Source organism: Cherax quadricarinatus, unplaced genomic scaffold (assembly GCF_038502225.1).
Source record: "Cherax quadricarinatus isolate ZL_2023a unplaced genomic scaffold, ASM3850222v1 Contig948, whole genome shotgun sequence".
Taxonomy (NCBI): domain Eukaryota; kingdom Metazoa; phylum Arthropoda; class Malacostraca; order Decapoda; family Parastacidae; genus Cherax; species Cherax quadricarinatus.
The window spans coordinates 83,515-95,999 of record NW_027195974.1 but is presented as its reverse complement, the minus strand read 5'-3'; the positions used below and the strand labels follow the sequence as shown (position 1 = coordinate 95,999).

The window sequence follows — 12,485 nt, the reverse complement described above, 5'->3', positions numbered from 1 at the left end:
ATGAAAGCCTTTAGACGTTGGTAGAACCAATTTTTTGACGCCAAAGAGGGCCATTAGTCAATTTTGGCGTCAGTCGATGCCACCGTTGGCTGAGGGGCAACTCTATTCTGCAGTAGTACTGTGCACAGCTAAGCGTGTATTGCAAATAGCGTGTTACGTTGGGGTATGCCGGCAAGATGAGTCAGACGTCTAGTGTCTGAATACACTTTATTAAACTTGTCTAAATTTCTCTACGGTGTTGCTGGCAAATTGCTCGTTCCATTGGCATTGATTATGAACGCACTCTCACAGTTGCGCAGCTTCGTACTCTTATAAGTATCAAACTTCGAGAAGATGGGACTGGCAATCGTAGAGGTGTTGTGGGCACCACCCGCCTGTCTACCCTTGTCATTTCCATACTAGAGCTGGTTGAGCACGGTTGTTCATTCTGTCTCCAGGCTGTGTCTTGGCCTTGCCTAAACCGTGTTGTACACATACATTTTCCAACTGTATACAGTGTACATATCTGTAAATATCCACATTGCTCTTGGTGAAGAAAAATATATTTCAAAGTCATTCAGCTATCCCTATGTCAGTCTATCCCTACGAGGATAGACTGAGGGCCCTGAATCTGCACTCTCTCGAAAGGTGTAGAATTAGGGGGGATATGATCGAGGTGTATAAATGGAAAACAGGAATAAATAAAGGGGATGTAAATAGCGTGCTGAAAATTTCCAACCAAGACAGGACTCACAGCAATGGTTTCAAGTTGGAAAAATTCAGATTCAGGAAGGATATAGGAAAGCACTGGTTTGGTAATAGAGTCGTTGATGAGTGGAACAAACTCCCGAGTACAGTTATCGAGGCTAAAACGTTGTGTAGTTTTAAAAATAGGTTAGATAAATACACGAGTGGGTGTGAGTTGGACCTGACTAGCTTGTGCTACTGGGTTTGGTGCAATGCTCCATCCTTGAGTGGAGGTGACCAGACTGGGTGGGTCACTGGGCTAATCCAGGGGGGGGGACATGGACCTGCTCTGCATGGGTCAGTAGGCCTGTTGCAGTGTTCCTTCTTTCTTATGTTCTTATGTTCTGTGTTTGTTCTGCTCCTTGCTCCCATTTACACCCAGGATAACAGGCCTTATTGTCCCTGGATTGTAATAAGCATCATTTTTAAAATAGAATCCTACCAGACCATAACACTGTGCAAGTTAAATTCAGTTATCTAACAGACTGGATAAAATATGATTCGAGGTCAACTTTTAAAAGTTTAAAAAAAGTGCCAAGTAGTACAAGAAATATTTAAAACTACTTGACCTGATGTGGCAAAATAAGCTTACTCCATCTAACCCAGGATAGGTTAGATATATTTATGGTTAGTAAAGGTGAACCATCTACTATAATGATAAGTTAATTTACAATAAGGTGTGCTAATTATAAAATGTATTTCATTTGATTTAAAAAATCAAATGTCGGAGTAAATGTAAACACAGTAATTAGTACTAAATTTTGCAATGCATGCACAGCATATGTCTACACAGTCTTGCTTTTGGCTATGAGGATACTGATAATCCAAGGATTTCCTGTCTTTAACACAGGAATAACATATGGCATATGTACTAATTGTTTTATAAAATATCTATATCACTATATATAACGAAGGTGCTGTAAAATGTTGTGCTATTCCAGTGTTTCAGGAAGCTTAAGGGCAGCATACTGCATATAAAGTCGTCTTCTACAAAATTCGTAAAACTCTATTTCTCTAGTAAAATTTTTCCTTACTATATCCTTGATCTTCTCTAATACGGGAGGCTTATAGATGTTCCGGTTGATTTTGTTGAATTTCTGCACCTCATCTTTTGATAGAAAATAAATAATTATTTTTAAATGTTTAACATTTTGAAACTCCTTAAAATATGACTGTTCATTATAGTATCCATACAAAACTTCATAAAAGTCAAAGAATTTATTTACTCTAAGAAAATTAATACAACAGAATTTTCAGGTTATTCAAATGATTTTAATGTATAGTGAGTTTTGTTTTGAATTTTTGTTTTCTTACTATCTTGATGTGCAAGCTTATGAAAAAGTGAATTACCGACACTACATATAAAGTAAAAAATACATACACATTACATACACGTGTTAAGTGACAAACCCTTGTGGGACATTCAGCACACTGGTGGAGGCTTGATTCTGCATATCTCAATATTACATAGAATCCTTTATTCAAAATATACATACAAAAGAGTATGTACAAACAGGAAAAGACTTTCATATATTGAAGTATGTTAAAAATTAAGGTCTTGGTACTCACTCCAGTACAGATGCTTTGCTCCTCTAAAAAACTTGGGAATATAATGCTCAAGAACAGTGAGTGTTATGTTTAGGTCCTCGAGCACACCCACTACAGCATAGTGTTTCTCCACATTCTCCTTTGCCTTTTGCAGTGCATATTCTGTGTTGAAGCCTCTGAAAAGATAAAATACATTTACATCACAAATAACTGGATGAGAATTGAACAGAGGCTTTATGTCTGCAAATCCTGTGCTCTATCTCAGGGTCTTATTTCTCAGAATGAGAAAGCAACAACTTGTTTTTTCTAGGTAAAGTCTGCAAGACTCACTGTCTGCAAGTTTTTTAAAGCCATCTTCCCTCACTACCAACAGCACAAGTGGAAATTTAATACTTGGCCTTTCAAAGTCAGTGTCATCCATTATGACTGAGTATATTGATGCTGGCTTTGAAGGGACAAGAGCTAGATCTCTGCTTGTGTTGTTACTGGTGGTGACTCATACAGACTTTACCTGAATAAGACAGGCTGTCACTTTTGTATTGTAAACATGACCCAAAGGCAGAGCACAGGATTCACAAACCAATTCTCATCCAATTTTACCTGAATTTAGTTAAAGTAGTTTATTTAGAGTTCTCTGGGTACACATGGCTTTTTTTTTTTTTTTAATTTTAACTTATTAGCTGTCTCCCAACAAGATAAGGGAAACATATTCACCATCAGTCATTCAATCTGTCTTGCTGGAAGTGTGCTGACATCACATTCCACCTCTTTTTCATTAATGGTGACCCAAAAATGAAACATTTTTCACTACAGAGATTCAAGAGTTGACTTGCTGGATAACATACACGGACATCACAGTGTGAACGAGTTTCATGAACATTTGTACATGGAAATCAGAGCTTGTGAAAAAATTCTGATTCAAAGTTTTCAGCAAATGGGAAAATTCATGTATCCACTTGCATACAGACTATCACATTGTAGATGAATGGTTCACAGAACCGACACGTTGATAAATTAGACATGTGCAACTCTTGGGTATCTTTATTAAGGAAACGTTTTGCCACACAGTGGCTTCATCAGTCCATACACAGGAGAAACTTGAAGAACAGGAGGAGAATGAGGTAATCAGTCCCTCAACCTTGAGTCGATGTAGTCAGTCCATCAATCTTGAATGATGGACTGACCACATAGACTCAAGGTTGAGGGACTGATTACCTCATTCTCCTCCTGTTCTTCAAGTTTCTCCTGTGTATGGACTGATGAAGCCACTGTGTGGCAAAACGTTTCCTTAATAAAGATGCCCAAGAGTTGCACGTGTGTCTAATATATCAGACTATCACATGCACACCCACCAATTAAGAAAGTAAATGCTAGATACCCATCCTGTGTAATGAGAATATCAAAATGACATACGTGCATTTCTTCTCCTGACCACAGAAGAACTCGGTAAGCTGGGCAAAATCTGGCCGTTCATCCCCTTCTATGTACTGGCATTCTTTATCGTTGGTCAGGACACATGTCTCATAATCCTGGAGGAATATGTCAGTGACAGATACTATATAAAAATTATTACCAACAATATAATCAAAATATTTTATGGTAAGTCAGTTTTGCCAGTATGAGTCCAGGCATGCAAGGTGTTGTACAACAAACTGAAATAACTGTTCTTTAGTGAATCAGGAACAGTATTAGATACTGCCACAGTGATAAAGAGAGGTAAATGCAGTTACAGATGTGTGTGATTTGATAAGTGAATTTTGTCAATAAAGGATTCCAGTGAACAACAAGTGCATTTGTTGGAAAGTTTACCACTCTGTTATGTAAGCTTATGATGTAATCATACTGAATAGATAGAGAGAGGAAGACAAAAATCTATAGATGTACTGTACTATCACACAATATTATGCAAGTCTTTTCTCTGGTTACATCATGCTATTTTGTCAACTCCCAGACCTACCTTTCGAAGCCAGGCAGTAGAGGGAAGAGGCAGCTCTGGAAATGCTTGCTTGCGCTCCACAAAATACCAGGGAGCTCTAACATAATAGTACCAGGAGATGGCACGTTCTACGGGGTCACGCACCATGTTTACATACAGAGGCTGTGTCAGGTTAAATCTGGAAAAGGTGATTTTTTTTTTTTTTTTTTTAATTTTTTTATGGAGCAAAAGCTCAAAGACTTGAGTTTTCCAGAAGTGATTAGGGGGATCTTTGCAATAATTGACCAATTTTTTCTATTTACCTCTGTAATTTAACTATATTATATATATATATAAAATAATTCTGTCCAATGCTAGTTTTGAATATGAAATGTGGAGTAATGTATACGAGAAAAAATAAAATCACGCATGAAAGATGTAATAAAGGAATATAGATGAAACAGATAAATAGTCTAATATAACCACAAAATTACTTTGCTAACAAATGGTAAAGGAAATAGTGTAAACCTATAAGCCAGAAAATATCTATAATCTAGCCTATCAGAATATCTTACACCCACAGCATCTGGTATTTATAGTAGTACTGTACCACTACTACTATTACTACTACACCTGTGCTATTACTTCCACTACTGCTCTTACACTATCAAGAGATCTGAGTTTGTTTTATACTCCGTTCTCCTTTAGTGCTTAATTTGATTATATTATTCTTATTATTATTATGCCCTATTCGAGTATCCACTCAAAAGTCCCCTTCAGTGATACCTAATAAAAATATCATCATAGTTATTAATACCTAGATAGTAGGTTGGTAAACAGCAACCGCCCAGGGAGGTACTACCGTCCTGCCAAGTGAGTGTACAACAAAAACCTGTAATTGTTTTACATGATGGTAGGATTGCTGGTGTCTTTTGTCCGTCTCATAAACATGCAAGATTTCAGGTATGTCTTGTTACTTCTACTTGCACTTAGGTCACACTACACATACATGTACAAGCATATATATACACACCCCTCTAGGTATTCTTCTATTTTCTTTCTAGTTCTTGTTCTTGTTTATTTCCTCTTATCCCCATGGGGAAGTGGAACAGAATTCTTCCTCCGTAAGCCATGTGTGTTGTAAGAGGTGACTAAAATGCCGGGAGCAAGGGGCTAGTAACCCCCTTCTCCCGTATAAATTACTAAATTTAAGAGAAACTTTCGTTTTTCTTTTTTGGGCCACCCTGCCTTGGTGGGATACCTGGAGTTTACCTGGAGAGAGTTCCGAGGGTCAACGCCCCCGCGGCCCGGTCTGTGACCAGGCCTCCTGGTGGATCAGAGCCTGCTCAACCAGGCTGTTACTGCTGGCTGCACGCAAACCAACGTACGAGCCACAGCCCGGCTGGTGTGTTGAAAGAAAGAAGTTATTAATACATTACTCTAGTAGTTGTGGTAGTAGGTATCATTACTGAAGGTGATACTGACATGGTAAAGTCGATGTAACAAACATGTTTCACATATACGGACGGGGGTCTGAACACGTCCACCAACTGCACCAGCCGCTTCTGTGGGTATCAAAAGATATATCATTAGCCTACCTTTCCAAGATTCCATTCCACCATTCTACCTCTTTCAAGGAGTGAATGAATGAATAAAAGCAGTACTAGTGCCAAGGAAGGATTTCAGACCCCCTAAAGCTACCCTAAACACCTTACATAGACTGCCAAACACATCAGCATTTATCACCAAGACTTTTATCCTCATTATACTTTACCCTATGCTTCACAAGAACTGTCAGCATGAAAGCAAGTTATGTGAAAGAGAACCTTCGCAATAAAGTAATGCAGTACATTATATAAATGTCATTATAGTATCATGTTTACTAATGATCATGTATAATCTCTTTTTTCCTTATAATAAAATTACTGATATAAGATTGGAAACTTGTTCCATTCAAAGAGTACCTGTTCTCTTTCTGTGAGTTTAATATTTTCAACCTTATGTGGGCGATCCTTGTGAAAAGTGAAGCCATTTCTGTAGCTTAGGGTCCGTAGTAGCTCCATTGTGCTCTGGCTCCCAACTTTCGGAACACGATTGAACACTAACGTCATCTTTTGGTGATTAACAGTGTTGTTCAGGGTCATGGGGTCAATCTGTGATGAGTTAACAAGCAAATTACCACAAATTGTAGTAATATACATGGTGAAATTGTAATTTTTCTTTAAAATGTTAGTAGCTTGAAAGACTCAATAAAACTACTAAAGTGAAACATGCACTTTAATGTCTATTCATCATGCAGTTTGTAGCTTATGCAAAATCAGTGAAGGCAAAAATGTATGACAACTCATTTTACAATGAAATACTCACGTACATACATGTATTGGGTGAGAGAGAGTGTAGTAGTAGTAGTACTAATTGTGTGTGTACTCACCTAGTTGTGGTTGCAGGGGTCAATTCATAGCTCCTGGCCCTGCCTCTTCACTGGCTACTACTGGGTCACTCTCCCTGCACCATGAACTTTATCATACTTCTGCTTAAAGCTATGTATGGATCCTGCCTCCACTACATCGCTTCCCAAACTATTCCACTTCCTGACTACTCTGTGACTGAAGAAATACTTCCTAACATCCCTGTGATTCATTTGAGTCTTCAACTTCTGTGGCCCCTTGTTGCTGTGTCCCATCTCTGGAACATTCTGTCTCTGTCCACTTTGTCAGTTTCTCTCAGTATTTTATATGTTATCATATCCCCCTTATTTTTATTTGTTTATTTATTTTATGTCTTTGCAAACAGTACATTGAGATTTTGTATTTACAATAGTGGGTTGCAATGCAAAGAGCCTCTATTATGCCTAGGCATTATGGGCCAACTTAACATTACTGGCTTACAGTCTACTTAATACTAAGGAGTATATCATAGTTGTACAGTAAGATAGTAATTATTTCATAGTTGTACAGTAGAATATTAATTATAAATGAATCAAAATTTGTATAATACAAAGATATATTTATATTCTAAAATGCTCTTGTAAAAACAATGATTCAATTATATTCCTGTCAACAATGGATAAAAGGTTCAATGTGATTGTTTCAGTTATGATGTGGGAGTACATAGGTGAGTAAGTGTGTACCGAGTATTTAGCATTTAGTCTAGGGTGATAAGTGGCTTTTGAGAAGTCTTAAATTGATTTTCAGACTGCGTTACTTTAATATCTTCTGGTAATGAATTCCATATTTTGGGGCCCTTTATGTGCATAGAGTTTTTACACAGTGTGATATGGACACGAGGTATATCAAAAAGAGATCTGTGTCTTGTGTTGTGGTCATGTGTCCAGTTTAGGTTGGTGAGGAGAAGTTTGAGTGGGGGGTTTATATTTGTGTGTATTCTGTGTAAGTAGTAGGCACATGAATAAGTATGATGTTCTTAATGGTGAGCAGATTCAGACTTTTGAAAATTGGTGGAGTATGCTGGCAGGAGTGGGAATTTGTTATCATTCTTACTGCTGCCTTTTGCTGGGTTATTAGGGGTTTTAGGTGATTGGATGTTGTTGATCCCCATGCACAAATTCCATATGTAATATAAGGGTATATGAGTGAATGGTACAGTGCCAGGAGAGCTGATTGTGGAATGTAGTACCTTATCTTTGATAGTATGCCTACAGTCTTGGAGATTTTCTTGGTGATTTGTTGTATGTGTGCCCAGAACTTAAGGCTACTGTCAAGGTGAATACCTAGGAATTTTCCCTCTGAGTCTTGTGACTGTCCTCCAGTGTCGTCAGGTCGATTTCCTTTAACATCTCCTCATAGGACATACCCCTTAGCTCTGGGATTGGTCTTGTTGCAAACTTCGGCTAGGTGTGGGTTCCAAACTGGTGCCGCATACTCCAATATGGGCCTAATGTACAGTGTACAGTGTCCTGAACGATTCCTTATTAAGATGTCTGAATGCTGTTCTTAGGTTTGCTAGGCGCCCATATGCTGCAGCAGTTATTTGGTTGATGTGCGCTTCAGATGTGCCTGGTGTTATACTCACCCCAAGATTTTTTTTCTTGAGTGAGGTTTGCTGTCTCTGGCCCCTAGTCTGTACTCCATCTGCAGTCTTGTTTGCCCTTCCCCAATCTTCATGACTTTGCACTTGGTGGGGCTGAATTCCAGGAGCTAATTGCTGGACCAGGCCTGCAGCCTGTCCAGATCCCTTTGTAGTTCTGCCTGGTCCTCGTCAGATTAAATTCTTCTCATCGACTTCACATCATCTGCAAACAGGGACACTTCGGAGTCTATTTCTTCCGTCAGTGTGTGTGTGTGTGTGAGAGAGAGAGAGAGAGAGCGAAGTGTGCATGTGTGTACTTATCTATACGTATATGTAAATGCAGAAGGGAGGCACTGGTCAGAGAAATAGCAAACATCGAACTTAAGCTAAAGGAATCTTACAAGAGTCAAGAAATGCTGGAAGAACTAAAAGCCATAAATAAAATTGAAAGAAACCCAAAATATTCCTTTTCTTATGCCAAATCTAAGTCGAGAACAACATCCAGTATTGGGCCCCTACTTGGACGAGATGGGCCCCACACAGATGACAGCAAGGAAATGAAACAAATAACTCGCACATAGAGAGGAGCTTACGAAGACGTTTCGGTCCGACTTGGACCATGTACAGTCACAGAAATCCCTACAAATAATTACATTAGAGCAAAGCTATGGAGTACTTTAACATACCTTTTACCCCATGCTCACAAATGAATACAAAGTGGACTCGAATACTGTACTCACATTTCGAAATTCCTCCAGATTGTAGCCACCGAATTTAAGTTTTCTTCGTGAATAGAGGTCATTGTTGCCTCCAGCACCTCCACCACTATTACCTAGTTGCTCTCCCGTGTCCAAATCCGAATAGTCTGAAGAAAGCAACATTTTTCCATTACAGTTATAAGAGTTTTAGTTTAATATATTTATTATGCACCCCGTATCCAAGTGTTTATTGTTAAAACCACTCTAGACCGTATATATTTGGTCACTTTTTCAAATTCAATTCAAATTCAAAGTTTATTCTCTATAAGGATTACAATGCTGAGTTTACAGAAATTTGGTTATTGTTTGGTTTACATGTAGTAAAATTGTGATTACAGAGTGTACCACTAGAACGCTTAGCATGGCTAGGCATTTCGGGCATACTTAGTTTTATTCTTAATTGTAAAATATTACAAATTATGAGGTAAGTTGGTATTATGGCTAAGTGACTAAATACTAGTTTGTGAGTTTAGCAATGTGAATGCTTTTGTTTTGGCACAGTACATAGTTTCAGTATTGGAGTATCACAGGATTCATTATTTTAAGACTGAGTTTAATGTTTCTGTTTATGGTCCCTGTACAAACATTGTATCATACCGAAATAAAGAACATGTAATTTGCAGTCAAAAGATTACAGAGGTACATAATGGGTCCAGGAACTGGGCCGTAAAGTTTTGATAGATGAACAAGTTACAATGGTAATAAACTATTTACATGTTTATAACTGGTTAAAATCGTAATGAGTTATTTATACAGACAAATTAGGTTATACAACCCATACGGGTTAGGCACTTGTTTTCGTATAAAATAACAATCCATTATACAATTTTGCCTACCTGTGTGGCTTTTAAAAAAACCATGTTACGATCATACCTCATATATACTGTACATACATATAGGAAACGTTCTGAAATTTTCCTAACAACTCTGATGCCGGTGAAAGGCTCTTGATCTGAAGAAATAGAACCACCCGGCCTTTTATTGGACTGAATCTGACTGCCTCCCATTTATCAAAGTGCTGTATGACTTTTGGGATTTTGCGCCCCTCTCCCGTCCACGAAATGAAAATTTCCTTACATCCCTGCTCATCTAGCAGTAAAATTCGGGAACCATATATCAGCAGTATTGTCTTATTGAAATATATAATGAAAAAATCCAAAAAACTAACCTCCGTAAGGGCTATACAGTATACCAATTTTGGGTAAAGGTATCTGTGCATTTCAATGCATTCATGATATTAATAAATTTCGTATAGTACTATACTTCAATGTAAATGACTTACATTAATTTAACCTAACACAAACAATAAATAAGCATCACTGTTTATCAGGTAAAGGACAACCAATACAGTGCATGTGTAGACTATACAGTAAACTAGCTGCCTGAGTGGCTAGTTTATTTTGCATCTTTCCCTGATGCTTTAGTTATCTACTCTATTTCTTGTTCCTCCCGTTTTTTCCAATACGTGCTTAGGTGATACTACTGGCCACTCCCTGTCTGAGATTTAAAAAACACAAGTGTTCACCTTGCCATACTAACAATGCTCTTTTCTGTCATGTCAAGGATCGCTGCCATCCTATTAACTGGTCCTCAGCTAAAATTATCTACTCTTCTTCAAGCAATCGAAGATGGTTAGAAGTATTTGTTTCTGTAATGGACTGCCTTCTTCATTATTGTTCACATTTGCTCTAAATTTCAGAACATTCGTGAGCTGACCTGATCTTTGCTCCCCCTCCTCTCCCTTTCATCCGTCTTCTGTATTTTCTTTACCTTTCCTATCTTGCTGTGCTGGGTTTTGTCCATTAGGGATTCTGCCTCGCCTGTGGGCCAGTAGCTCTCATACAATGTTCCCCTTCTCTTACACTACCCCTATTATTAATTCTTTCACCACTACTACTACACTTTACTGTTACTTCTATCATTTGTAATACCCTCAGTACTGCTGTTGTTACTTCCTTTTTATTACCTTCACCACTGCTGCACTACCATTATTACTTTCTTCTTCCCGTTCTGTCTTTTGGCCTTTTCTACCTTTCTCATTCAGTTGTGACTTGACAATGGTTCAGGACGGACCGATACGTCGTCATATGGTTCCTAAGTGAAGGTTTGTGGTGGTCTTGGATGAACAAACTATCTGCCGAAGCTCTCTTGAACCGAGAAAATTAAGCCAAGGACCCCAATGGAAACAAGACTTTTTTGGAGGGTTATCCTAGATAATTTATACATTGCTATATATGATAATTGCACTTGTGTACCTGTACCTAAATAGACTTACTGATTTTTTACTTCTTTGGATCAGGCCTGATCCAAGGCGCGCTGTTTGACCTATGGGTTTATGCTACCTCATAGGTATAATGAGTGAACCGTTCAATTTTTACATCGAATTAGTGGGTTAACTGTGAACCGTTCCAGCCACGGTATTGTGACTTATTCTTCATGATTAAAATATATGACTTACGCTGTTGGTTGTGTGGTGCTGTGGCCTGGTCCAAATGGTTGGTGTATATCGCCAGCTGGGCCTGTAAGTGGCTGGTGTGCAGGAACAACATACAAGTAGACGTCAAACTTACTACCGCCAGCAACTCACTCACTCTGGGGAACAAATCAACATTTCAGGCCATATCTAAAAGATAACTGGGGAATACACGAACGATGGTAAGTCATCCACAAGATAACTGAGCAATAAATACACACGGCAGGTTGTTTCTTCAGGAGAACTCGGAATTAAATGAACATGGCAGGTTGTTTACTTGGAGTTTACCTGGAGAGAGTTCCGGGGGTCAACGCCCCCGCGGCCCGGTCTGTGACCAGGCCTCCTGGTGGATCAGAGCCTGATCAACCAGGCTGTTGCTGCTGGCTGCACGCAAACCAACGTACGAGCCACAGCCCGGCTGGTCAGGAACCGACTTTAGGTGCTTGTCCAGTGCCAGCTTGAAGACTGCCAGGGGTCTGTTGGTAATCCCCCTTATGTATGCTGGGAGGCAGTTGAACAGTCTCGGGCCCCTGACACTTATTGTATGGTCTCTTAACGTGCTAGTGACACCGCTGCTTTTCATTGGGGGGATGTTGCATCGTCTGCCAAGTCTTTTGCTTTCGTAGTGAGTGATTTTCGTGTGCAAGTTTGGTACTAGTCCCTCTAGGATTTTCCAGGTGTATATAATCATGTATCTCTCCTGCCTGCATTCCAGGGAATACAGTTTTAGGAACCTCAAGCGCTCCCAGTAATTGAGGTGTTTTATCTCCGTTATGCACGCCGTGAAGGTTCTCTGTACATTTTCTAGGTCAGCAATTTCACCTGCCTTGAAAGGTGCTGTTAGTGTGCAGCAATATTGCAGCCTAGATAGAACAAGTGACCTGAAGAGTGTCATCATGGGCTTGGCCTCCCTAGTTTTGAAGGTTCTCATTATCCATCCTGTCATTTTTCTAGCAGATGCGATTGATACAATGTTAGGGTCCTTGAAGGTGAGATCCTCCGACATGATCACTCCCAGGTCTTTGACGTTGGTGTT

The 12,485-nt window shown here is 39.0% G+C and overlaps 1 protein-coding gene across 1 annotated transcript in view; it reads right to left on the bottom strand.

Moving 5' to 3' along the window:
- Positions 1 to 652: 652 nt before the first annotated feature.
- pip (heparan sulfate 2-O-sulfotransferase pipe) overlaps positions 653 to 12,485 on the bottom strand; it is a 54,087-nt gene continuing 42,254 nt past the window's right edge. Inside the window, exons 2-9 of the mRNA XM_053782240.2 lie at positions 11,435 to 11,568; positions 8,959 to 9,083; positions 6,154 to 6,342; positions 5,675 to 5,754; positions 4,232 to 4,388; positions 3,688 to 3,803; positions 2,296 to 2,450; positions 653 to 1,834 (exon numbers count right to left, since the gene is read on the bottom strand). Coding sequence (XP_053638215.2) covers positions 1,659 to 1,834; positions 2,296 to 2,450; positions 3,688 to 3,803; positions 4,232 to 4,388; positions 5,675 to 5,754; positions 6,154 to 6,342; positions 8,959 to 9,083; positions 11,435 to 11,568 — 1,132 coding nt within the window. The 3' untranslated portion in view covers positions 653 to 1,658. The remainder of the gene's footprint in view (positions 1,835 to 2,295; positions 2,451 to 3,687; positions 3,804 to 4,231; positions 4,389 to 5,674; positions 5,755 to 6,153; positions 6,343 to 8,958; positions 9,084 to 11,434; positions 11,569 to 12,485) is intronic.